At 41.2% G+C, this 27821-nt stretch overlaps 1 protein-coding gene across 1 annotated transcript in view; it reads right to left on the bottom strand.

Moving 5' to 3' along the window:
* LOC125461090 (IQ motif and SEC7 domain-containing protein 3-like) overlaps nucleotides 1–27821 on the bottom strand; it is a 566563-nt gene that overhangs the window by 306058 nt on the left and 232684 nt on the right. The window contains exons 5-6 of the mRNA XM_048549465.2: nucleotides 17831–17992; nucleotides 5657–5779 (exon numbers count right to left, since the gene is read on the bottom strand). Coding sequence (XP_048405422.1) covers nucleotides 5657–5779; nucleotides 17831–17992 — 285 coding nt within the window. The remainder of the gene's footprint in view (nucleotides 1–5656; nucleotides 5780–17830; nucleotides 17993–27821) is intronic.

The following is a 27821-nucleotide window of genomic DNA, read 5'->3' as shown; positions in this document are numbered from 1 at the left end:
GAGCAGTCTAAATGGCCCCCTGCTGATGTGATTTCATAAGAGTGTCTCAGAATTCAGCCAATCATTCTGAATGTGGTCATCTGGTGAAACCAATGACAGACCAAGCTTCCAAAAGGTTCCTGATCCAAATTATGGTTCAAGATGCTTTGGAAAAAGCCATGAAATATGAGTTCTGGCAAAGCTAGCTTGATTCCAACAAAATTGTGGCTATTAGAAGATGCCTATGCTGCAATGGGGGTGAGTAGGTTTGCAGTCCAGGATGTTGGTTCACAACTCACACCCATAACCAGCACCAGTGAATATACTAGAAGTGGGATCAGGGCAGGAAATCTGGAAATGAGAGGCATTCGCCATTTTAAACAGTCTCTAAACTTTGCTCAGTTCCCCAAACTCTGATATCTATAAGGCTGACAAATCTGATTGGATGTATACTTGGAGACTTTATCACAGAACCACCTGCCCAGACCCCAACCTCTCCACTGACCACCCAACATGTCCATCCTCACCACTCACTCCTCTTTATCTCCTTACATAGCCTCTCAGGGTACAGAACGAGTTTCTTCTATTCCAGTTCAAGGGGTTCTCTGTTGGTTGCTACATCCAATGCACCATGTACAGACTCCTGTGCAGTAGGTGGTGTTTGGATAATCAGGTAGATACATTGGTAGGGGGTTTGTGCTCTGACTCCATGTTCCTGATGAAGTCTCTCAAAGTGTTTAGTGCCTTCGTGAATAACATTCTCCATTTTTGCCGGTTACAAGCCAAAGGCTCCTACAAATCTTTTTTCAATTAAAATTGGGGTCAAACAAGGCTATATCAACTCAACAATCCACCTCTCTATCTTCCTCACCATAACACTAGACCTTAATTGCAGGAAGTTACCTGCATGCATGGAGATAATAGATGAAAAGTTGTTCAATCAATTCCACTTAAAATCACATACATCAGAGAGGGGGGATGAAAGGTCTAGGCCCGAAACGTCAGCTTTTGTGCTCCTGAGATGCTACTTGGCCTGTTGTGTTCATCCAGCTTCACATTTTATTATCTTGGATTCTCCAGCATCTGCAGTTCCCATTATCTCTGATACAATGATTTGGAGTTTAGTTTGAGGGAGGGCACATGCAAGAATTATCTGCATACTGGAGCTTAATGCCTGAAGTTAATGATTTTAGTTTTGGATTGTAAGTGGAATTGATTAAGCAGAGGTTCACCTGCACATCCGCCAATGTGGTATACTGTATCCATTGTATCCGGTGTGGCTTCCTCTACAATGGGGAAACCAAGCGGAGGCTTGGGGATCGCTTTGCAGAACACCTCCGCTCGGTTCGCAATAAACAACTGCACCTCCCAGTCGCAAACCATTTCAAATCCCCATCCCATTCTTTAGATGACATGTCCATCATGGGCCTCCTGCAGTGCCACAATGATGCCACCCAAAGGTTGCAGGAACAGCAACTCATATTCCGCTTGGAAACTCTGCAGCCCAATGGTATCAAAGTGGACTTCACTAGCTTCAAAATCTCCCCTTCCCCCACCACATCCCAAAACCAGCCCAGCTCGTCCCCTCCCCCCCACTGCATCCCAAAACCAGCCCAGCCTGTCTCTGCCTCCCTAACCTGTTCTTCCTCTCAACCATCCCTTCCTCCCACCCCAAGATGCACCTCCATTTGCTACCTACCACCTCATCCAACCTCCTTGACCTGTCCGTCTTCCCTGGACTGACCTATCCCCTCCCTACCTCCCCACCTATACGCTCCTCTCCACCTATCTTCTTTTCTCTCCATCTTCGGTCCGCCTCCCCCTTTCTCCCTATTTATTCCAGAACCCTCACCCCATCCCCCTCTCTGATGAAGGGTCTAGGCCTGAAACGTCAGCTTTTGTGCTCCTGAGATGCTGCTTGGCCTGCTGTGTTCATCCAGCTTCACACTTTATTATCCAAATCATTGTCTCCTCTTTCTTCAAATTATATGAGAAATAAATTTTTCACTAAACATTTGGAAAGCTAAGGTTCTCTTTCCAACTAGCCCCATATCCCACAGCACAACGCCTTCCCCAAGCCCCCAAACCCCCTGCCAAATACAATCAATAGTGAGATTCAGGAAAATGTTGGCCACTTTCCTTATTCCCTCGACGAGGGCAGACAGGAACACTGCAAGTTCTCATCACCTCCAATGTGGCAGCTGAGCCTTTAGCCAAGTGAGGGGAGGGATATTTGAGGAGCAGGATCTCAAACCCAAAACTACAGTTTACTGGGTAGCACTGATCCAAGTGCTCTCACCTGTTTTGAAGATGTGGACAATCCATAACTGGCACCTCAGAGCACCAAAAGGTACCATCTGCCCAGGCCAACTGATAAGTAAGCAAATCTGCATCACCTTATTGAATGATTTGTGAATATCAGATATGGAGCATTTGTTCCCCATGTACTACATTGTTACAACCATTGAAAATATTCAAACAAAATGAAAAGAACAAAAATAAATTATTTAAAATCCCCTCTGATTGTTTGCTCACAGCACTGTCCTGGAGATTAATCTTTAAATACAGATGACTTCAAAGCAATCCTGGATGATTGAAAACACTAATCAACGAAGGAATAAGAGTAATAGCATTCTACAACAATTTCCAATGCTAATTAAATATTTATTATTCAAAATTTCATTTTTTTTGATGGGAACTAAAAGCAGCCGGTCTCTTTAAGTTAGGTGGCATCTAATTAGTAGCTCAGGGGTTAGTCGCAGCTGTTTTCTGTTAGAACAGCTTACTGTGAACTGGATCCAATGTGAGAGCATCGGAGTGCATTGGATCTCTGATGCTCAGTGACATAGACTTTGCATTGTTGCATCCTCTCCGGGCACAGAGACTGCTACCAGCTGGAAAGCCAAAAAGCAAAGCTGCAGTGTTCTTCAGCTGCAAAACTCAGACAATGAGGATCCATTTTTAGTCTCATGATGCTTGTTTTCCCAATACTGTTCAAATGCTAACCCCAGCAAAGTTAACTTTACTGTGTTAAGCACAGTAAGACCATGCAAGCAATGGCATGTCACTTTCATGTTCAGATTGCTTCCAGTGCTTTGGGATTCATTACCTCACAGAGCTGTGCAGTTCAATTACTATCTATACTGTTAACTGAGATTCATAGATTCTTGGGCAGTGGAAGAATCGATGTTAACGTTCAGCCTAATGGAAGATAACCTTCCAGGGGTGAATATCAGACATGGGGTACACAGAGAACAGAATAACACAGCATAAGAGCAATTTACTCCAGATAAAGAGAGTTATTCAGACAAAAGTTAGCTTACTCTGTGTGGATGTTGCCTGAGCCATTGTGATGTCCAGCATTTGTTGTTTTCAGGATAACATAAGTAATTTTCTGTCAATATCAACTCAACTGACCATGAACCACAACTGTAAAACTGACAATGAAACATGTCTTCAGATTTGATTTTCTAAAATGTTACATTCAGAGCACACTCAGGTTACACGGCCACATTCAATTCTGCTCGGTGATAGGGCAGGACATATCGTTAGGTTTCTAATAAGTCATACAAGGCAATTTTGTTGTCATGGAAGAGCAGTTCAAAAGCTTACAGATTGGCACCAAAAACATTGTGTTGGAGAAAGAGACAGAGACAATGTTGACTTCCAGCTGTATAGGGAAGGCAATTGGAGTACACCGAGTGTGTAACAGGAGTACTCAACACAGAGCAGAAGCAGTTGAATAGCTTTGCATAACTAGGACTCAGAGAAGTTCTAGGTAGAAGGTGAAGCATTTGCCATACAGAAATTAGCTGTTGACCTGTATTGCTGAAAGAGCAACAAAACTTCACTGAGTCTATAAACTTGAAGATCCAGTGAAAACTCAAGAGCAGTTAGGTATCTCTATGCTGATAGAACTCAAGCCAAGTTATAGGAATTAGTAGTTAGCTGGGTGTTGCAGTCAGGGCTTAGAAAAAGTGCTGGTGGCTCATAAGAAATCAAGTTCCCCTAATCAGTACAGCTAAGAGCAGGAGTTTGATGCAGTTGAGCAAGGTGGGAACTCAGGGGAAAGCATCAGGAATGATCCAACTTGGTGAAACTGGCAGCAAAAAGCTAGGGTTATGCCTGTGAGTAAGTCCAAGAACACAGTTTGAGCCCAGGGAATTATGGGCCAAGGAAAAGAGTGCGATCAATCAAAACAGGCAAGAAATGCTGGAAAGAGAAAGGAAAATGTCTGAACTTGAAGTTCAAAAGAGAGAAAGAAACATGAAAACGTGAACTGCATAAAGAAAACCTTAGGTTATGGACAACAAGAGATGCTAGTCATTCAAATTAGGAGAGAATTCCCATTCACGAGTTACATGTGATTAAAAATCTTCCTTTTGTGCCTCAATTGATGAAGAGACAGAGATGTATTTTCCTTAATTTGAGGAAGTTTGTGAAAAATTTGAAGTTGTCAAAGGAGTCAGAGATTCTTATACTACAAAGTGTCCTGACTGATAAAGCAATGGATATTTATTTGACTCTTTCAGATGAACAATCGTCAGGTAATGAAACAGCTATGACTGTGATACTCAATACCAATAAACTTGTTCCTGAAGCTTACCACTGGCTCAGAACAGTTAAGCATACCTGAAATATATACCTCAATAAGAAACTTATCATTGCTGCTCCAGCAGTGATATTCACTTAGCCAGCTAGTACTGTTGCATGCTGCATTAAGGAAAGTCAACGCTACAAAATGCTTGTAACAAAGAAGTGATAACAGCTTGCCTGAATATGGAGTAGGCAGAAACAGGAGTGCTCCTCTTAACCCTGAAATAAAGAACTGCCCCAAGCCTGCATTTCCAAGTTTCATTCATCACTCCTGGTCCTTCACTCCTCCTGGACTGATCACCTATTATTAATTCCTGACACTGATCCACAATCACAAACTCAACGCTCCTCAATGGCCAATCATGAAACTAGATCCACGAAGTGGGCCCACATACCCAGGTAACTGAAGGTCAGCGCAATATCAGCATTGGCCAAAATTTACCTGATACTTCCTCAATGGTGGTCCAAGGCTAAATATCTCTGGAGCTTGGATCTGAACATTCTGTCTCAAAAGTGCTAAGCCTCCTCATTTCAGCACCCACATGGACATGCTAATTTCTACTACAAGCATCCATGTATACCTGCTGTGCAGCAGCACAGTATATCTCTCACAGTATGTCTCAGCAAAATGTCATGTCGATATTTTATGGTTAGAGAAATTTTGATGAATATTTGATTGAAATATCTTCTTTTTAATCTGTGGGATCTATGATTTTTTTTCTTTTCTAACTACAATTTTTAAATACAAGTATGCATTTTAATGCATTTAGTTTTAAGTACATAAATGATTATTAAAATTCAAAAGGAGGCAAGAGTTATACATTTTGTGTATATATCATTGGTGAAGAAATCCCAAACTCAAGTAAACTATGTGAATCAGCTGACAGGTAGTCTACAAATCCAAAATCATTACCATTATCTGGCTGGAGCAGTAGAAACCCTAATGATCTGCCAGGCTGCGCTATTCTAGGATATTTACAAATGACAGCATTGAAAACTGAATATACCTTTACAATTATTCTAAAAGGTTCCAAGTCATTTCAGCTGTGATCACTCTTTGGCGAAAATTCATTTTCATTACCTAAATGCTTCGATAAGTCGTTCAACCTTCTGTGCCTCTCCCTGCACTCGAATGTGAGCCTGAAACTTCCGCAGAGCTTCATCCAACTCCATGTTAGAAAAATCCATTTCATCAACAACACAACTAGAACAAAACAGAAGAAATATTGTCAATTTATTCCTCCTTTTGGAGAAGAAATTCCATATTATATATGTAAAATTAGACCATGGCTCTTGGATATCAAGATCCAACAACTTGCACCTCATCAATCACACATTAAATTTTTTGCAGTAAATTTTCATCTTCTTTATGAGAATCACCCACTGTTTATGGCCCATCTAATTTTCAATCCAACGTAATCATTAAAACCACATTTTACAGCAGCCTTTAAATCAGATGTGATTTTGAGCAATGGAGGTGGCATACCCAGCACACTGTGTTGCTAAGGTGCAAATGATGAGAAATGTGCCATGTAATATTTCTTGTATTTTATACCGCAATATGATGTGGTCATTCGCGTTTGAGTGGAATCATTATACATTTCAGGTTTTGACAAGTGACAAAATTGATAAAGATGCCATTGACTGCCAGGGGCCAATTTATTGCCAACCCAATGATATTCTGAAGTAGAAGAGGAGGCATAGGCTAACTGATGATTAGTTGTAAGGACACTGGGTGGCTTGGGCTCCTCCTCTAAGCGGCCATTCCTCTCGTACCATTTTAAGCAGAGTTTGGTAAGGTTACTTAGCAATTCACAACCAAGATCTGCTCCCACTCAACATGCAGAGATATAACACCACCACAAGAGCTGTTGGATGGTAATCATGAGGAGGAATCACATCAACTCAGCAGTGTTATGGTTAATTGTAGTATTCTTTTGTTACACAGATTAAGGCAGAGACCTGAAATCACAGCACCTTATTGGTTGTGTGGCTCACGACTCAGTGCCAAACTAGTTGAGTTTATAGGAAACTTGTTACTTCATCTTCAAAACCATAGGTTTGTCAATAGAAAGCCAATGTCAACTGAAAAAAAGGCAAACTAACATGATGCAAAATGTTCGCTGTCTACATTGTATCATGAAGAAGAGATGAATTGAATTATGTTATTTTCATTCTCTTTGGTTCCTAAGTCGTTGGCACTTTCATTTTATTCTTCTTTTGTTTCATTGGCTGCACTGTAGCACCTGAAACCCTCCAATTATGAACTCCAAATTTTAAATGACCCATAACAAACTCTCTTTTGGTTTAAAATAGAAGCATGGTTTATTATGCATTCAAACCCGAGTACATGTTGTTGCAACACATACGCATTCAGGAAGAAAGGAAAAAACCAAAACAATAAAAGTTGTCAGGACTCTCCAGCGTAGCTCACTAGATACCAAGCCCCGCTATTCCCAAAGTCATCACAAAAGTTAAAGCTGTGTTTTAAAAAGAATGCAAAATTCTCAAACTGCCTGATTTTCAGACTGAGATTGTTAGAAAGCATGGACCAGGTTTCTGTATTTAACAGCAATCACTATTCATTACAGTTTAGCTACAAGGCAACAATTAAGATAAATTAAATAGTAAATATCTCTACAAATTGATTAGTAAACAAAACTTGATGAATAGTGAGGAGTACAGCCTTACATTACAGGTGGATAAAGTTGGGTTGGTCAGGCAGGCTGATCAGCAGCATAGAATTCAATCCTGATAAGTCTGAGATGGTGCACTTGGGCAGGACAAACAAGACAAGGGAATATATGATCAACAGTTAGACCCTAGGGAGCACCGAAGATTAGAGGGATGTTGGTGTACATGTTACATCAGTCACTTAAGGTGGACGAAGTGGTTAAGAAGGCATGTGGAATACCTGTATTTCTAAGTTGAACAATACAGCTTAAGAGCTATGAGGTTATTTCGGAATTTTCTAAAATGCTGGCCATGCCACAGCTAGACTATTGTGTACAGTTCTGGAATCAACATTATAGGAGGAAGCCGATTGCACTGGAGAGGGTGCAGAGGAGACTTACCGGGATGTTGATTGGTCTGGACGGTTTTCATTATGAAGAGCGACTAAATCGACTGGGATTATTTTCCTTGGGACAGACGAGACTGAGGGACTGATGATAGAGATGTACAAAATTTTGAAGACATAGATAGAGTAAACAGGAAGGAACATTTCCATTTGATGAGGAATTGATGTCTAGAAGGGCAGAGTTTTATGTAAGGGATCAGGTGGTTAGAGAGCATGTGAGAAAAACTCAAGGTGGTTGTGGAAATCTGATACCCACTTCCTGTAAGGATGGTAGAGACAGAAACCCTGATAACATCCAAGAAGTATTTAGATGTGCACTTGTGATGCCAAGGCATACAAAGCTATGGGCCAAGTACTGGAAAATGAGATTAGAAAAGTTAGGTTTTTTTTTAAAGATTTGATGGGCTAAAGGACCTATGAAGAGTTGATCTCTGACTCAGAACTAAAACTTAATTTTGAAAAATTAAAATTTAAAATTGATTTTTTCAAAATTTAAGAACTTAAACCCCACATAAATACCTCCTTACACAAACACAAACAGAGAAACATAAATAGGAAAAAGAAGAGAGCATACGAATTAACAATAATATTTCTATAATCTTTGTTCACATGATCTGTTGTTCGTTCTTTGTGAGAGGCATAGAATGGCTGTTTCATTTACGGTGGGTCTCTTATCCAATTCAAATTCACAAATTGCAGCATTCTGCTGAAGAAAAATAAGCTGGGTTTCTTCAAGTTTAAAATGATTTACTGCAGGGAACTGAGAGAGAATTTTCCTCTGGCTGCTGCAGAACTGTTTGTTTCTCATCTGGAATGCCTAGCCTTGCTCTGTCTTGTTCACAGCCCAAGCTGTTCAGCTACCTGACAAACAATGACCTGTTGTGGCAGGAAGAGGAACTTTGTCATTCAGAACTGGTCCCTAGTCATAAACTTACCAGCTTCACATGTAAACAATTTCTTAGCTACAGTTCATCTCCACATTGCAGGAACCCACAGCCTCACAAAAAGATTTTACATTAGGTATCAAATGCCTTACTTTCAAAACATGTAGCCATCTTTGTAAATTTTGGTTTAAAACTGTTCCTCCTCATTTCAGGAACAGAAACAAAGTTGCTGGAAAAGCTCAGCAGGTCTGGCACATCTGTGAAAGAAAAAAACAGAGTTAACATTTTGGGTTCAGTGACCCTTCCTCAGAACTCCACATTCCAGTGCAGTTTTTAAAAAGCAAAAAAAATTTACAATATTAGAATAATGGATAATTTCTAAATCAACACCACAAACTGCAGCTCAAAGTTGAAAGGGTCTCCAAGAAGATCGCACAAATCAACACAGACATCACGTTTCTGCAGAGATGATCCCGAAAGGAGCTCCGATCTTGAACCCACTCAAGGCGATCTATAACACAGAATGCACTGACTCTGCCATCACACCTCTCACACACTCCACAATTACCTTGTACACTGGCTCTACACTAGATCCCACAACCTTGAAATTAAGAGAGAGTCCGTATTCTCAGCTTGTGCTCTAGATACAGCGGATTAGTTACGAGACACTACCAAACAGATGAGGCAACTGAACAACACCACCTACATACACACCACAAACAGGAAACTGGAGAAACTCGGCATCAACATCAGCAGTAACAAAGCCTCCACTAGTGCCATGGTTGAAACTGGTACCACCACCAGGAAATCCATTGTCAACTTGTCTGACCACATCCTTCAAGCAGATGAGTCAATGTTCTTGGCTGAGGTCTCAATTTCTGCCCCACAACTAAAATGGGCCCCTTTGGTCTCAAGGCAAACACAGAGGAATTTGTCAGGCAAATGGCACTTAGGAATTCTTTCACAAACCCCAAGATGTGAGCAGTGAGCCCAATGAGATAACCAGTGAACTGGAACAGTCAACAAAGAGATCTGCACTGCAGTGACCAAAGAAGCAGTTGGATTGCACACTTCCAGAAGACCGCTGCCCTAGGCTCGACTTGTACGGTCAAGCCACCAGGAGATATGTCAACATCTGATTCATCAGCCATGCTCACAAGATAGTGCAGAATGTCACTCAAGCACAACACAATACCATCCATGCGCTCAAGACCAACTGCAACATCATCATCAAACCAGCAGATAAAGCAGGTGCCATTTTCATTCAGAATAGTACAGACTACTGCAAAGAAGCATACCGACAACTGAATAACCAGGAATACTACAGACAACTACCTGCTGATTTGACCAAAAAACGCACTCATCAATGCAACAGACTGATCAAGATCTTTGATCAGAGCTTTGGAGTATCCTATGAGCTCTCATCCCATGTACTCCTTGCATAGGAGATTTCTATTGCCTTCCAAAGACACACAAAGCCAACACACCTGGACATCCCATTGAATCAGGAAATGGGACCCGGCGTGAGAATTTCTCTGACTATGTTGAGGGCATCTTGAAACCCATTGTACAAGGAACTTCCAGCTTCTGTCACAACACTACAAACTTCTTACAGAAATTCACCCAAAGACTAGTCGAACCAGAAAAGGTTCCTCATCACAATGGACATTTTGGCACTTAGCATCAGATACATCAGCAACCCCCACGATGACAGCAACAGCCTCAGTACTCAGCACCAACAACTGCCAATTTCTAGATGCCATCCGGCTCTCATCTGCTTCATCATCAACCACAACATCCTCACCTCCAACAATCAGCTCTTCATCCAGACACATGGAATAGCCATTGAGACCAAATTTGTGCCCCAATGTGCTGACATTTTCATGCACAAATTTGAGCAAGGCTTCTTTGCTACACACAACCTCCAACCAACACTATACACCAGATACACCAATGACGTTTTCTTCCTTTGGACTCACAACGAAAAATAATTGAAATGACTACATGACGATACAAAAAGTTTAATCCCACCAGACTTACCATGGACTACTCTTCAGGATCAATGTCATTCTTGGACACATGCATCTCCATCAAGGATGGACGCCTCAGTACTTAACCCTACCACAAGCCCACAGATAAGCACACAATGCTTCACCTCTCCAGTTTCCATCCTGAATGTTTTAGAGAAGCCACCTCCTACAGACAAGCCCTGTGTATATGCAGGATGTGCTCAAACGAAGAGGAACATGAAGGTCGCCCACAGATGCTGAAAGACACCCTCATAAGAATGGGATACAACGCTCAACTCATCCATCGCCAGTTCCAACGTGCCACAGTGAAAATCCCTAATGACTTCCTCAGAAGATAGACACAGGAAATGACCAATAGAGTACCCTTCATCGTCCAACACATCCCCAGGGCAGAGAGATTACATCATGTTCTTCACATCGAATATCTCACCAGGGCCATCCTTACATATCCACTTCTCACCATCAAACAACTGCTAAACCTTTAACAGGCCATTGTTTGCAGCAAACTGCACACAAACAGCTATCACCCTAAAGATGGATTTGAGAGGCCATGGTTAAGCAGCAAGTTCCTGAGCCCATGTTTGGTCTGATACCATGAGACTACATGGGATCTGGGGGCAATGTTGAGGACTCCCAGAGGAATTCCTTTTTAACCGTAAACTGCTGCGCTTTCACTTCTGGTGATCTTGTCTTGCTGGAAGTACAGAATGTATCCAGAGCAGATGATGATGTCTGGGATTTTGTCTGTAAGGTCATTAGGATGGCTGTCCCAGTTTTGACAGAACTCTCAAGATTTTAATAAGGAGGACTTTGCACAAGTTTGCCATTGCATCTTATGTCAATGCCAGGTGGTCCATCTAGTTTCATTCCTTTTCTAAGGCTCAGTGGCTTGCTTGGTGATTTCAAAGGGCAGTCAAGAGTTAACTACATGGCTGTGGGTCTGGAGTCAAATGTAGGCCATACCAGGTAAGGATAATAGAATTCTTTTCTGATAGGGCATGAGTGAAACAAATGCCTTTTTACAATTGCTAATGGCTTCACTACTGCATTTCAGATTAATTAATTAATTTAAAATTTCACCATCTGTCGTGATAGGAATCAAACCTACATTTTCACAGCATTAGCTTGGGAGTCTGGATTAGTAATCCAGTGACATAACCATTTCACCACTGCCTTCCACACTTACACTAAAGAGGCCTTAAAAAATACTGATTCACAATCTTAGATGTAACACAATAGCAATTCTATGTCACGTAAGATTCAATGCCAATGGGACAGCTAAAAAGCTATCTCTTCCAGTCATTATTGTCTTGCACATCTGCTGACCTATTCTCTATGACTCAATATTTCTTCAAAGATATAGTTGACCAATTGACCAATCCCATTAGCACTGCTGATGGAGATATTTTTTCGCTGCACAAAGCTGTCCAATGTCATTAATATTCTATTTTAATTTACATTTTAGGAAAATATATCTACTTAACAGCATGAAACGTCAATGTCCTTGGCTGCCACAGCTTGCATATATATTTTATATATATATGTAAAAATCTGTATTGAAATATTAATTATTAAGAAGTGCCAAGATAACTATATCCACCTCTGTACACATGATTGTCAAGTGACTACAGAAGACATGAAAAAAAATCTAAGTTGCTGCATCCTCAGTTAGATAACATGCAAAGCCTGGAGATAATCTTTGCTGAACTTACAAAAAAAGCAATTTCGATGAGGATCAAAAAACCCTTTCCAAGCAGCTCCAACTTCAGATTAAATAACTTCTGTCATATTAGATTGCACACATATTGCTTTGCTATTCTTTTGCAAAGGAAAGAGACATGCTGAATGTAGTCACATTTTCAGAATAGGTTTGGACTCTCTCGGGCTCAAGATTTTTTCAGTAAAATGGCAGCAGAGTAAGGCTTCTGAGCCCATCTGCTCCGTCCACTCTTTTTTTTTCCTATCTCTTTTCTGTTTTCTTCTCTCTTCACTTGCTTTTTTTCTGTCTTTTATTTTATTTACCTCTTGGTGAAGAGTTTGGTCACGGTGATGGCATCAACAGCAACTGGGCCCAGCGGCGCACATTTGAATGGGCCCAGCAGCACTGGCAAGCGGCAACACTGTACACTATGAAACATTTACATCTGCATCATACAACAGCATAGCTCAGACAGTAGGATAAACCCACAATTTTGTAATAAAATGCACGTGATAATAAATAAATCAAATCGAAGAAATGAATTCATGGAAAGAATTGGCAAGAGCAAGTTTTGAAGCATGTTGCTATCCATTATTCTATGTTTATTGTTATCCTGCCCAAATTAAATCAGAGTGTTTGATCCTGCAATTTAGGAGGAAATTTGAAATTAATCCACCATTGTGAAGCTGCCAGAATTCGGAGAAATGTTGCGTTCATAACCTGTCAATTTTATTCTCAATTGAATATTGAGTTACAAATTATATATTTTCCAGCAATTGCAATTCCCGAGTCAACTATTTTGGAGGGGAGGCGGGGTGAAGGAGAGGTGAGGAAATGGAGCTTGAAACTGAGTAAATGGCAGATCAATTGTTCTGCTCTCACTCTATATTAAACCACTCCAGTACTTATTTGCACTGCCTGGGGTGAAACATTTACATCTGCATCATACAACAGCATAGCTCAGTCAGTAGGATAAACCCACAATTTTATCAACTGCAAACAAAATAAAATCAAATGCGACTTTTCAGATCACTTTGGTTTAACCCGGTGTGTGTGACCTATTTCTCTCCATCTGCAGGATTCTGTGGTTCACTGAGGCCTCAGCTTAGAGCAAAAAGCTAGCTATAATGGAGATGCTGATTCCAACTCATGAAAAACATAGTAAATGAGAAAAGGCAGTGATCTGAAAAATCACTGAAAGCTCGAAAAGACAAGAGCAGCAGGCAACGGAAGGACAAAAGTCTTGGTTTCAAAGTTCATAAAAAATATAATTTTAGCTTCGCCTTCACTATTTTATGCAGAATTTTAGATCTAAGGCAATTTTTATTTCAGCATTTCTAAGCTCTAGTTGTGTGTTATTATGTAAATGATTCATGTTGATTCCTTACCACTGAAACCTGCCTGAAATGCTGATGCAAAAATTTATTGTTTTGATGTTCTATGTCATCTAATCTGTGGGGATTTGATTTCCTCTGGCAGGAGACTGTTCTCTATGTTGGAACGTAATTCCTTTTGTTCACTTTTAATACAGTTGACAACCTATTTATATCCAATATGTCTAAGCATCACATCAATGGCTAGGTTAACATCAAACATCAAAACCAATGAGTGCTCGTTTAAATTCTTCAGAGCCATGGCCCTACTTAAAAGTCTTTAGCCGGTCTCTTTTATAGAGTAACACTGCCATTTCTCTCAATGGGTCTGCCTGCTGCTGAGAGCTTCAGATATTTAAACTAGCCCTCCAGTCTGTGCAGCGCACTTAATGCCCTTTATTGGATGGCATTCCCAATGGCAGCTAATTAACATGCTGCCTCCAGGCTGATTACACAGCCACCTGACCACATAAACAACAGAAATACAAACTGGTGTTGTTGTTGTCATAACTATTTCAAAATCAATGGAGAAATAAAACAATGATCATCTTTTTCCATTATAACAGATGAAAAAGACAAATTAAGCACAGTAATTACAGTCAACGTTAATCTGTGTATTCTGTAAATATCCTTTCAGACATTAAAAAATTCTTTTCATTTTAGATCCTTGTAACCAGCAACATTCATTCTATGAGCCTAAGATATATTCAAACCAAAATTGAAAAGGTATTGAAGTGTCTACTAACCAGTTCTTCCATTAATATCTCCACTGCATGAATTTAAATATAACTATCCAAGTCCTGTGCAAAAGACTAGAAGAAAGCTGTTACAGCAAGCTATACCACAGTTTCATCTTTTAATAATTGATGCCAAAAATGTCACAGTACAAAAGCATATGAATGCTCATGAGCTTCCAAGTGTTCAGTTCTGACCTTACACATGCTTATCTGAGAAGACAGGATAAAAGGTGAATTGGTCATTCTTACTTATTGGTGATTGTTTAAGATGGTAATAAACAGAGATAATCAAAACGGATCAAAATAGGTCTCCATCCTTGAAACTGTCCAAAGATGTTGTTGTGTTAAAAATAGAAGCTGGTTTGCTTTTCTTTTCCTGTCTTTGATAATGCAGAGTGGCAGCTCTGTTTGAAACTAAGTCACAATCTCCTGGAGGCAACAGCACCTTTGAACAGCCAATGCTAATCCAGAACATATTATTGTGCTTTGGTGATTTTTAGCAACCTTTAAACTGAGAGGATTGACTAAATCAAAGGTGACATTTCTTCAACTTGTTCATTAATCAGTATTAACTCTGGCGAACAGATCATTAAGGACTTGGTTAGCCCCCAAACTACTCAGATGACAATGATAAACAATTGTCTTGGCTTATTTTATGATTTAAAATTTGATCAAACTTAGATTATTAATTCATTTAAAGCGCTTGTCTTTGAAATTCTGTGATGGCTGTGCCAGCCTTCCACTGTAACTCTGGTGGGAGACTCTAAGCAATCCTCCTTTGATTAGTTAAATGAGATCTTGCATTCAAACTTGTACGTGTTGTCGTAATGCCAGGAACAAAATTAATTATGGTGGTCACGCGCAATGATCATGCTATATGGTTTCTTCAGATTCAAGGTTGCCTTCTCTCAGTGTATTTCTTCTGGTTGCTCATAAAATTTCTTCCAAAAGGATCCTGACTGTCTTTCCACTAAGAGCCAGAAGCTTCTCCTTTGAAATTGAGTCATGTCTGCAGATATGCCCTCCATATGAATCTCTGGTCTATGATATAACGTCTTTTTCTACCATCCAAAAGAACAGTACATATCCTTAATACTTAACAACAAGTTTCCTGCTCCCCATTGTTCTAACTACACTATGTTTGTTTACCCATCTTCCAGCTTAATGAGCACCATGATGAGAAAAACCTAAAATGGATGGCATGAATCAAAGTGGAGAATGATTTGGTGAGTAGTATAAAGAGGCAGGTTCTATCAGAGAATCTGATAGAGACTGAGATACCAACTACCTGGGAACTGAGTACCTTATTCTGTCACTTAAATGTCCAGCAACTGTGAAAGGCTAAGTATGAGAGGTGCATGAGAGAGCAGCATGGGAGAGGGGGCTGCAGGGGGAGGTGGTTGAAGGGGATAAATTGCCAGATGGGTAATATGCCAGGTAAATACAAGTGCCTTCGGTTGGATATGCTGGGGGAGAGTTGGGCACAGTGGAGGGTGGGGGCTGTGCCAGCCTCAGATTGCGACTGGATGGGATGCTCTTCAGTCAGGTGGGGGGAAGACATTGGGTCAGAATTAGCGAGTGTAGAGTTCAGGTCAGGTGGAAATGTCAGGTTGGGTCGAGCTGTTTGTCGACTCTATGGAGTCCTCTCAGAGGGGGCGATTGGTATGGCAGAATGTCAGGTTTTATTGGGGGGGGGAATGTCAGGACAGGCCATGGGGTGTCACATTTTATTGGGGAGAGGGGGATATCAGGACAGGTGATGGAGTTGTCAGATTAATCGGGGGATGTTGGGTCATGGTGGCATCAGGTCTACTGGAGAGAGGTTGATGAGTTATGGTGTTGTCAGGTTTAATGGGGGCGGGGATTGATGAGTTATGGCAGTGTCAGGATTAATGAGGAGGGTTCATGGGTTATAGCAGCATTGGATTTAATTGGCGTGGGCACTGTTGGTTTCTGGCAGTGTCAGGTTTTTAATCAGGAAAGGATGTCAGGTCATGGGGTTTCAGGTTTTATTGGGTGGGGGGGCACAGATGTCAGGTTGGGCAAGGGGTCCGTTTGAGGTCCAGGGCTTGATCAATTTTGGTGGGTTGGTCAGGGAGTAAGGTGAAAGCGTTTGTCAGGTGCAGTTAGTGTTGGAAAGCCATCCTGTGTGAAGCTGTCTAGACTCCGGTTTGTAATTTTTGTTTAAAAGACAGTATTTGCAGAATTTGTTGAAGCCGGCAGTTTGTAAATCACATTAATAAGACAGCCTACATTCAATGGTATTTTAAGGACCGCAACTGGCTGATACCACTGAAGAGAAATAATAATTCTTTGTATTGCTCTGATCTTCCACATCTACCTATTTGAGAATTCACCTTTACCAGACAGCTTATATTATCTTCCAGTGCCTGGGTGAAGACTTCCCTACAAACCACTCCCTCACACAAAACCTCAGGAAAACCAGCCTCAGGGATGCTGAGCCAATTGTACCTGACATAAACCATGCATAAAAGGCATTGAAATAATTTAATTTAATGGCTCTTTATTGTCGACAAAGTTATATGGATCAAGGGTTGGTCACCTTGCCATTGGGCTTGTGTGTGCTGTGTGTAAGTACCATTGCCTCCAGTAAACCTCTAAATAAAGACAAAAAAGGATGAACTGTCCAGATTGGTGCTTGGGAAACAACTGGCATCCAAGTCATAGCATTCTCACAGACAACAGTGTCGTTTATTAAACAGAAAGACCACCAACATTTAATTTGCAGCTTCTGGCACACATACATTTAATAACTTACCACATTTCATCAGAAGATGTAATAATACTGCCGCATTACCTATAAAACAAAATCTTCTTCAACTCTAATGGCAATTTTTAAATGTTGTTGGTACTTTTAAAGTTCACAATGCACCAATTATTCCTTTTCTTTTTCTAGCTGTGCCCTTCAATTAGGTTAAGTTGAAGAAGTCGTCTAGCTGTGCAGATTCTAGCCCAGCAGTATGCGCATGCAGTGCCCTCATGGTTAACTCTGTTTCCTGAATGGAGGAAGATCTTTTCTGTATTGCTCCAATACAGGTCTTTCAGAATTCCCCATCCCCATATTCCAGAACTCTATGAAAGTACTGTGATTGTACTTTGCTTTTCTTCCAGCAGCAACTTTTCTGCTTTTAAATTTTTATTTAAAAGCCTCTTGTGCCTCTCCTCAGAAACAGCTTATCTGCCACACTGTACTTTGCATGGCTTTTATTTTGCTGCTGCTGCATCGATCAATTGGCACTTGGCATTGTAAAAGCAATTTTAACTGTTTATGAAAATTGCAATGTACTCTTGGATTATGAAACAGAACTTTTTCACCGAGGCATTGTTTAACTTTCTACAGGATCTTTGAGGGTCAATAGCCTCTTGGTCTGTGTGCTGTTAAATGGAGCATGGGGGTGATGGGTGGGGGAGGAACATATTGCCACTACTCACTCCAAAACATCCCTGTTGAATTGCTTCTTGCTGTTGCCCAGAAACTCTCCAATCATCTGGCGGCTCAATCCCTTTCGCTGCAGCAGGAAGTGGGCAACTCCGATCGCTGTATCAGGGATGAATCCACGCGCAATCAGGAACTGAATTCCTTTGTCAGGATTTCTGAAAAATAAAGGAAAATGGAAAATGAAATAATGTTGAAAATGAAATAATGTTGAAGGCAACTAAAAGGAGGTAATGTACAAGGATTAGAAGATACACTAATGTAATGGCTGATGTTCTGAATGCACACTATAACAGAAAATCTTACCTCTGCTGGCCAAACCGATGAAGAAATCAACAAGCATTTACATTGTGCTTTTAACATAGCAAAGACATCCCTAAGCACTTCACATGATTGGTATCAGACAAAGTTTGACACTGAATCACAGAGGTATTGGACACATGACCAAAAGCTTAGACAAAGAGGTACATATTAAAAAGTGTTTTAATGATGGAAAGAAAGGGGAAGAATTGTGGAAGAGGTTAGTGAGGGAACTCCAGAGCTTGCATCTCAGAAGCTAAACAGTGCAGTCACCAGTGCTGGAATGAAAATCAGAATGCACAAGAGGTCAGAACTGTGACAGATCTTGAACAGTTGTAGATTTTGAAGAGGAAAAGAGGCTGCATGGAGTATATATTAAAAAATGAGAACCGAAAGATCAAAGCATTGCCTAGGTGGTCGCCAATGTCGGCCATTATCAGGGGTCATGCGTGAAAGGAACTTGGCTTGAGTTAAGATTTTTCATCCATTGAAATTAACACATGAAAGGTTGTGCGTGTCTGATGTGCAATCTCAGATATGGCGACTGGAGTGCATGCTGAAAATCCTCAGTAGCTAGAGATGGTATTGTACTGGTTATGGTCCCGGACAAATGGTCCAGAATCCAGGAGTAATGACCCAGCGACCTAAGTTTAATTCCCACCATGGGAGCTGGAGAATTTTATGTCAGTTAATTAAATAGTTCTGGAATTAAAAGCGAGATCAAGTAACTACCAGAATGTCATAAAACTCCAGTTGGTTTACTAATGCCCTTTAGGAATGGAAAACTGCTATTGTTACCTAGCGTGGTCTACATGTGGCTCCCATCCGCTTACTCCTAGCTGCCCTCTGAAATTCTCCAGTGGCATAAGGATGAGTAGTAAATGCAGACTTTGCCAACAATGCCCACATCCTATGAAGGAATGAAGACTTGGGGAGATGTGAAGTCACAGAACATAAATAATTATTTTGCTGAAAAATTACAACAGCCGACATTAAGGTTGTTGCAATGTATACCGGTAAAAATATTTAATGGTATACAGCTACTCATGCTGAAAAACCACCCTGCAGTTTTCAACATTGTTTTCAGCTCTTCCCTCTTCCATCCTGCTCCACAGCTGAAAACACAAACTCAAAATGTTCAGATACTTTTCATGCAAAATCTATCGGAGATGCAATAACATTCACTATATTATGTAATTATTGATGTTTTATAAAATACAACAACAAACTAAGTTTATACAAGTGAGTTAACAGAACTAAAAATGCAATGAAGAAACCATTTGGGATTTTTATCATTTTGCTGTAGGCTGCTGCAGCTTTAACACGATACAATTCTAAATCCAGTGCCAATAATATTCTTCTGGAACAACCCTTCCATTTATTTCTTTCCAGGTTCTGCACAAGCTCTGAAAAGGGTTGCTATCCAGCACAAAGCTAGTCAGCGGCGAATCATACTGCTTCAAGCAAAGGGATGCAAACAGTAACTAGCCAGGGTGGTTAAGTACTAGCAGCAACGCATGATGCAGAGTAAGTTAATGCCGCAAAAGTTCTAATGGTCTTACAAAGGCAGTTTAGGATAAGAGCAGTAAGCAGTACTGCACAGTACACTATGTTCTCAACCATTTGCGGTCAGAAGCCGTTAATCCATGTTAAAGTACATTAATAGGTCAGGATTAGTGGAACAGGAGAAGGAAATTTAACCCCATAGGCCTATTTCACCATTCAAGGCTGATCTGTACCTCAACTGCATTTCTTCATCTTTGTTTTGTATTTCTAGAGTCATACAGAAATACAGCACAGAAACAGACCCTTCGGTCCAACTCGTCCATGTCAACCAGATATCCTAAATTAATCTAGTCCCATATGCCAGCATTTGGTCCATATCCTTCTAAGTCCTTCCTATTCATATACTCATCCAGCTGCCTTACCCTCCAGTATTTCCTCTGGCAACTCATTCCATACACACTCTGTAGTGTTGGACAGTTCTATCCTGGAAAACAAACTTGGCTATTCAACCTATTCATGCTCCTCCCGCTTTTATAAACCCCTATAAAGGTCACTTCTCAGCCTCCGACACTCCAGAGAAAACAGCTCCAGTCTATTCAGCATCTCCCTCTGGCTCAAACCTTCCAAATCTGGCAACATGCTAGTAACTCTTTTCTGAGCTCTTTCAAGTTTAACATCTTTCCTATAGGAGAGAGACCAAAATTGAATGCAGTATTCCAAAACTGGCCAAACCAATGTCCTATACAGTCTCCCAACTCCACACTCAATGCACTGAACTATAAAGACAAGTATACCAAATCCCTTCCTCACTATCCAGTGTACCTACAACTCCACTTTCAAGCAACTATGAACCTGCACCCCAAGGTCCCTTTGTTCAGTAAAACTCACCTGGACCTCACCATTAAGTATTTAAGTCCTGCCCTGATTTACCTTTAGAAAATGCAGCACCTCACATTTATCTAAATTAAACTCCATCAGCTACTCCTCGTCCCATTGGCCCATCTGATCAAGGTTCCATTGTCCGTTGCCAATTACACCATCAATTTTGGTGTCATCCGCAATCTTACTCATCACACCTCTTATATTCACATTCAAATCATTTATATAAATGACAAAAAGCAGTGGACCAAGCACCAATCCTTGCAGCTCACTGCTGGTCACAGGCCTCCGGTCCAACAAGCAACCCTCCACCACCACCCTTTGTCTCCTATCTTCTAGCCAATTTTGTATGCAAATGATTAGTTCTACCTGTATTCCATGTGACCTAACCTTGTTAACAAGTCTGCCATGTGGAACCTTATCAAATGCCTTGTTGAAGTGCGTATAAACAACATCCACTGCTCTGCCTTCAGCAATCCTCTTTGTCACTTCTTCATAAAACTCAATTAAGTCAGTCGAACACAATTTCCAATGCATAAAGCCATGTTAACCAGCGCCATTAACTTGTTCTTTTCCAACTACACGTGAATGCTGTCCCTCAGAATCCTCTTCAACAACTTCCTTACCACTGACGTCAGGCTCACTGGTCTATAGTTCCCTGGCATTTCCTTACTGCATTTCTTAAATAATGACACCATGTTAGCCAGCCTCCAGTCTTCTGGCACCTCACATGTGGCTATCGATGATTCAATGAATTAATATAACCTAATAGCATTGAGGGGGCAGAATTCTGGATTCCCATCATTCAACTTGAAGAAGGGTTCCTGAGATAACCTTCCTTTGTTCTAACTTTACCTTTACACCCTAACGCTCTGGGCTTCCTACCAAAATAAATAATTTTTCTCCATCTATTCTATATCCATCCTTGAATCATCTTCAGTCTTCCATTCATTCCCTATTCTCAAGAGAAGCCTGAATGAGGGGTACTGCCTTTAATATTTGATCACTTAGTCACTGTATGTTCCCTGTGATTCTAGCGCATAGCTCCAATGTTAATATGTCTTTCTTGAGGTGCACTGTCCAGAATGGATTCAGAAACTCTAGATTAGATCTAAGCACAGTAATCACAGAAAGTGTAGCATCTGCCCATTTACTTCCTCCCTCAGACCAAGGCCCCACACACACCTTCCAGGTGAAGCAGTGATTTACTTGCACTTCACTCAATCTAGTCTCATGTATTATCCAGTCACGACGTGGCCTGCTCTATGCTGATGAGAAAAAAAATGCACATTAGGTGACCAGTTAGCAGACCACCAATGTTCTGTCTGCCAAAATGACACTTAGCTCCCTGTTGCCTGTCACTTCAACGCATCAATTTGCTCCCAAGCCAACATCTCAGTCTCGGGCTTCCTGCTGTGCCTCAGCGAAGCTCAGTGCAAGCTACAAGAACAGCCACCTCATTTTTCCCTTGGGGGCCTGGCAGCCTTTGGGATTTAATACTGTGTTCAAAGGTTTTAGGAATCTCTCTATTACCATTAGAATGGTGCATTAAGGTTTCCTATTTGCTGGTTGGCTAAATCCCTGATTCTGCTCCTGGCAAAGCTGTGGTGCTTATTCAGTGGGTAGTTAGAAACTGTGGCTGTTCATTGTGGCTTCCTCTACATTGGGGAAACCAAGCGGAGGCTTGGGGACCGCGGTGCAGAACACCTCCGCTCGGTTCGCAATAAACAACTGCACCTCCCAGTCGCAAACCATTTCCACTCCCCCTCCCATTCTCTAGATGACATGTCCATCATGGGCCTCCTGCACTGCCACAATGATGCCACCCGAAGGTTGCAGGAACAGCAACTCATATTCCGCTTGGGAACCCTGCAGCCCAATGGTATCAATGTGGACTTCACCAGCTTCAAAATCTCCCCTTCCCCCACCTATACTCTCCTCTCCACCTATCTTCTTTTCTCTCCATCTTCGGTCTGCCTCCCCCTCTCTCCAGAACCCTCAACCCATCCCCCTCTCTGAGGAAGGGTCTAGGCCCGAAACGTCAGCTTTTGTGCTCCTGAGATGCTGCTGGGCCTGCTGTGTTCATCCAGCCTCACATTTTATTACCACTGTTCATTGTAGTTAGGTTCTATGAAGAAGCAAGAAGCCATCACCGATTTACCTTTTAATGGGAAGACTACACTTTACTGTCTGTTGCTGTCTTTCAACAGCAACTAGGAAAGCAGCTTGTGTAAATTTGACAAGTCCAGCACATCAGTTTGCTGTACCATACATCTGGTTCCTAGGCTGCTTCATGATATATTCATATGCAAAATATATTTGTGTTCCCATGGGTGACAGAAATGTGAAACAAAATTAAATTACCCTGTTACTTTGAATTAGATGACTGAATATGAATTCTCATGAGAGGATTATGAGATTTTTGCAGCATTAAATTTAACCTCTACCTTTGAAATTAAAAACAAATATTAAAAGCTACAGGTGGAACTTTATACAGTATTCAATCAGTTACCATTACTAAATAGGTACTCCACACAATAAGTTAATTTTGCCTACTAGCTAAATTGAATAGTTGCTGAAAATGAGGGTGGGAATCTTTTGCATGCATGTAATGTAACGTGAATAGCATGGCAGCTTCTTATGCTGTTCATTTGAAAGATTTTTGCAGCTACTGCTAACCATGCTGCTAACTCAGGGCACATATCAGTAGGGAACCTAATGTCGTTTGGAACTTGCATTACTTAAAGCTAGCTTGCGCCTTTTAAAAGGGAGGTAATTTGCAGATGGTGCAGGATCTGGGAGTCATGCTGCAACTGCATCTGACCTAGAAAAGGGTGAAGAATGGCCAGTCAAAAATATGACCTCACATGAGTGGTCAAGGTTAGTGAATGGATTTTCAAATATCATTACCCTATCAAATGCATTATCAGACTGACACACTGCTTAAAGCAAATCCACTACTTCCCTTTTGCAGGACCTTACGGGACCTCCCAAATCTGCAAGGTCCACCACCTAAAAGAAAAATGACACAAGAGAACACCACCACCTGCAAGTCTCCCTCCAAGACACACACTACCCTGAATTGGAACTATACTGCATTTTCCACAATGTCACAGAGGCAGAAACCCAGAGCTTCCTTCTTGTGGGTGACAGCTATACCGGATGGACAGTGATGGACAGCAGCTCACCACCACTTTCTCAGAGGAAATTAAGGATGAATGATTTATCTTGCCATCAATGCCCCGGACCCATGGACAGAAACATACGTAATATTCACTCACCCTCACACACTCAGCACTATTGCACTTGCGCATTTCACACTTCACAGCTTGCACATACTGCCAGCTTTTCAACTGTGACAGTCTCATCGGCCAAACAGATTGCATGAACCTCACTGACACATTTCCCACTCTCTTACAGTTCACATCCTTGCCCTAACTTTTGTGGAGGATATGGATAATGGCCTTAATGAGAAAGACCCTTGCTTAAGCTGTGACTACTGTTAGGGCTGAATTTGAAGATAATGGTATCCTCATACATACACACACCCTTATTATGTACACCTATCCTTCATCCCACAATCTCTTTTGGCAGAGAAGCAATAGATTGTACAATTATGCATCATTTATTTACCCCTCTTTCTTTACCACAGCCCTACCCTTATCCATATTCTTCTTAGATCAGATTATGAGATACCCTGCGTCCCAATTCTGAAACAGCAGGAACCTGCCAGGAATCAACAGTCTTCCGAATCCAAAAAGCCATGCAGACAGCCACCAGTGCAGTGAGCACCTAACAGTGTATCATCTACACCTACACTGACAGACATATTAATCCCAACTCTTTGTCCTTTTGGAAATGGGCCATAAGTACATGTGGAAATAGGTCATAAACATATCCTGTTTGCTTGCGGCACTGGTAAATTTGGAGGGAATATATATCAAAGCATAATTAATGCAAAGAATTAACAAAATGAGCCAAAATTGTACACCATTCAATGTTGTGGACTCACAAGCTCCAAGAAGTAGACTGAAACTGCGTAAGGTTAACCTCATTGCTCCAAACCTTCCAGCTTCCAGATCTTTGGAGATTGGACATAAGTTGGAAGTTGCACTTCGCTCACTCACTCAGTCACTCAGACACTCAGTCACTCACTTAGTCACCTATTCAATTACTCAGTATCCCACTGAAGACTTGAATCTTCAAATACCCTTCTAGATCCTGCAGCTTCTGTTATAAGAAAAGGCCATTTCCTGGTTTTACTGGAGCTGCAGTCCTCCCCACAGAGGCTGCACTGAACTTCTGGATGCTCAAAGTCCGAAACAAAAACTGAAATTGCTGCAGAAGCTCAGTAGCAGCATCTGTGGAGAGAAAGCAGAGTCAATGTTTTGGGTCCAGAGACCCTTCATTAGAATGTTGATTCTGCTTTCTCTCCACAGACGTTGCCAGACCTGCTCAGGTTCTCGAGGAATTTCTGTTTTTACTTCTGACAATTTGATACTTCATCCTGAATTTCAGAATATGGCTGAAAAATCGTTAAAGTGTCAGCATACAGAAATCTTCACAAGCAGCATGTGTGTGCTGAACATTGATGTTGATCAGAAGATTTCAGTCAATAACACTTAACAAAGAAAGGTGACTTCTGAGTCAGATTACTCCTAAGAGAGTGCAGAGGAGATTCACTGGGATGTTGCCTGGGCCAAAGCATTTCAGCTATGAAGAGAGAATAGATAGGCTGGCATTGTTTTCCTTTCAGCAAGGGAGTCTGGGTGGTGGCTGTGGTGTGGGCCGAGTGAGGTCGACAAAATTAGGAGGGGGATTGATAAGAAGAAACTTTTCCCCTTAGTAAAGGGATCAACAACCAGAGAAAATAAATTTAAGCCAAGGGGCAGGAGGTTTCAAGGAGATTTAAGGAAAGATTTTTCATCCACAGTTTGTGGCTATTCAGAATTCACTGCCTGAAAAGTAGAAATCAGAAACATCACAACATTTAAAGTGGTTTTGGATGAACACTTGAAATGCCATAGCATTCAAGGCTTTGGGGAAGGGCTTTTGAGATACAATGGTAGTATCATTATCTCCTGACCAGAGTCCTGCATTCAAGATCCATTTGCTCCAAAGGTGTGTCAAAATATATCTGAACATGTTAATTAAAATATCTGCAAGATTATGTTCTGGGAAATGGGACTAGAGTAAACAGGTACTTCATGACTAGCACAGACATGATGGGCCCCTGTGCTGTAAAACTGTCCGCAAACATGGCCAAGTTCTGAAACAACTGAGCAGCTATATACTCCACTGATGTACCTAGCTCTGTCGCAGATTATTTTCAAAGGATGCCCAGCTGTATGTCAGAGAAAGCTGTTAAACATATTCATTGAAATCAGCAGAATTCAATTGACCTTTAAAGACACCATTTTACAGCCTGGGCTGTGGTGTTCTCAAACCACATCAGCAAATTCAACTACATATATAGTTGTTTCTAATCAATTGTACACGTGAGGGTCAATTCACTTAGATAGAAATTGCTATGCTGCTTTGTTTGTGTCGATTGTTAGAAACTGGTATTGGTGACCCTTCTACAGCACTGCTAACAAAAAATACAGAGCTAGTCTTCACCTCCGAGAACTGTTGCAGCATCCTAGGCCATCCTAATGATAAGCAGTTGTTTTCCATCCTATGAGCTGTTACCTATGACACCAAGTTGCTCCACAACTTGATAGCTTGCTCTCAATCATATGGAGTTGACTTCAGTCATATTGAGTCACCCTGATCCTTTATCCGATATCAAATACCTGTGAATTTCAGTGACTAGCTCTCACTTTATTCAGTTATATCCCTTCATAATGATAGTTTTCCCATCCTGTTGAAATCTTTCTACATCACAGACCTGCCTCCCCATCTCATGGAATGCTCCAATCTGCAAGGCTCCCATTGACTTCCTCTAAACTCATGAAACTACGCGCAGCCACAATAGCATATCACTGAAACATTTTAACTCTCTGCAACAAATACTTGTGAAAAAATAAATTGAATCATAATACAGTTTTGTGTCTGTATAGTAAGCAATAATTAAACATAGCATTTAATTGAAAAATGTGGCATAAGGCATTATCTTGCAGTTAAGTGGCGTGTCCTTAATTATAACCCCTACATAATTATTACTGCTTAAATGTTTTCTTCAATTAAAGTGGCCCGAATAGCAGAATGCCTCTCTTTCATTTAACTTTAGAAGCTGAAGCCATAATCACAGTTTCATGGTCAAATTTCTAACCAGTCCAATACACTGCTTGAGAGCAAGTGGCAATCCCACAAGTTGTCCTCAAACCTGAGTTGGGTCAATGTTATTATGTGCTGCAGCTGGGTCAGGGTTTCCACAGTTGCAGTCAGATGATGTTTTAAGTTGCTACTTGTACAGCACTAGCCTGTTCAGCCATGTCCAGTTAATTGAGGCTATTCACACATTCCAGGAGACTGAAGCCTGGTTATCAGCAGGTTGGGTCAGAGACAGTGGCTGGGATTTTCCCACCTCCACATCAATTCGGAAATCTGCAGCATTTCCAGGAGGGAAACATGTGCCTTTCTGAGGAAACTGGGCCCACTGGATATTCCGACATTCAAGGCTGAAGTTAGGACCCTGGAGCAGGAAGCCACAGCTAGCTGGTGTGCTGATCCATTGAAGGCCAACAGCACTGGCTCTCAGCAGTACCACGGCAGACAGTGCAGTATTGCCAGGAAAGCTAAACCCAGACTCCCTGGATGAAGGATCACTGACAGGAAAAGTATGTGCTGATGGGGGATTTTGGGATCATGGGAACAGATGACAGGGGGCTCAAAAGCCTAGGCAATGGGGTAATTCTCAGGGGTCCTATAACTTGCTTTATTTGGAACAATGCATGTTGAAAAGCCTTCAAATATTTGCAAGGGTTAACTTTTATTGACAACAGAAAAAGCAAAGAAAAACAAAATATTCTGTACCTGCTTCTGGGAACAAACAGAGGCTGAACTGCTTTTTGCACAACAACGAATATACAGTCAATGAATAATGACCTCACCCAGCCCACATCTATTACAACTGTATGGCAATTAAATCCTGTCCAGTTTGTTGCGTCTGGCACTACAGCTCTCTATCATATAGAAAGTAATGTTCCTCTTGCTCAATGATCTCAACATCTTCCTTAGAAGATTGTTGTTGCTACTCTCTCAGCTCTTCAGCATCCATCACATCCTCATTGCCTGCTCCCTTTGTGAAAGGAGCAACATGTACAAATTATGAAAAACATTTTACCTGGACTGGACTGG

Source organism: Stegostoma tigrinum, chromosome 18 (assembly GCF_030684315.1).
Source record: "Stegostoma tigrinum isolate sSteTig4 chromosome 18, sSteTig4.hap1, whole genome shotgun sequence".
Lineage (NCBI taxonomy): Eukaryota > Metazoa > Chordata > Chondrichthyes > Orectolobiformes > Stegostomatidae > Stegostoma > Stegostoma tigrinum.
This window is presented reverse-complemented; position numbering and strand designations above follow the sequence as displayed.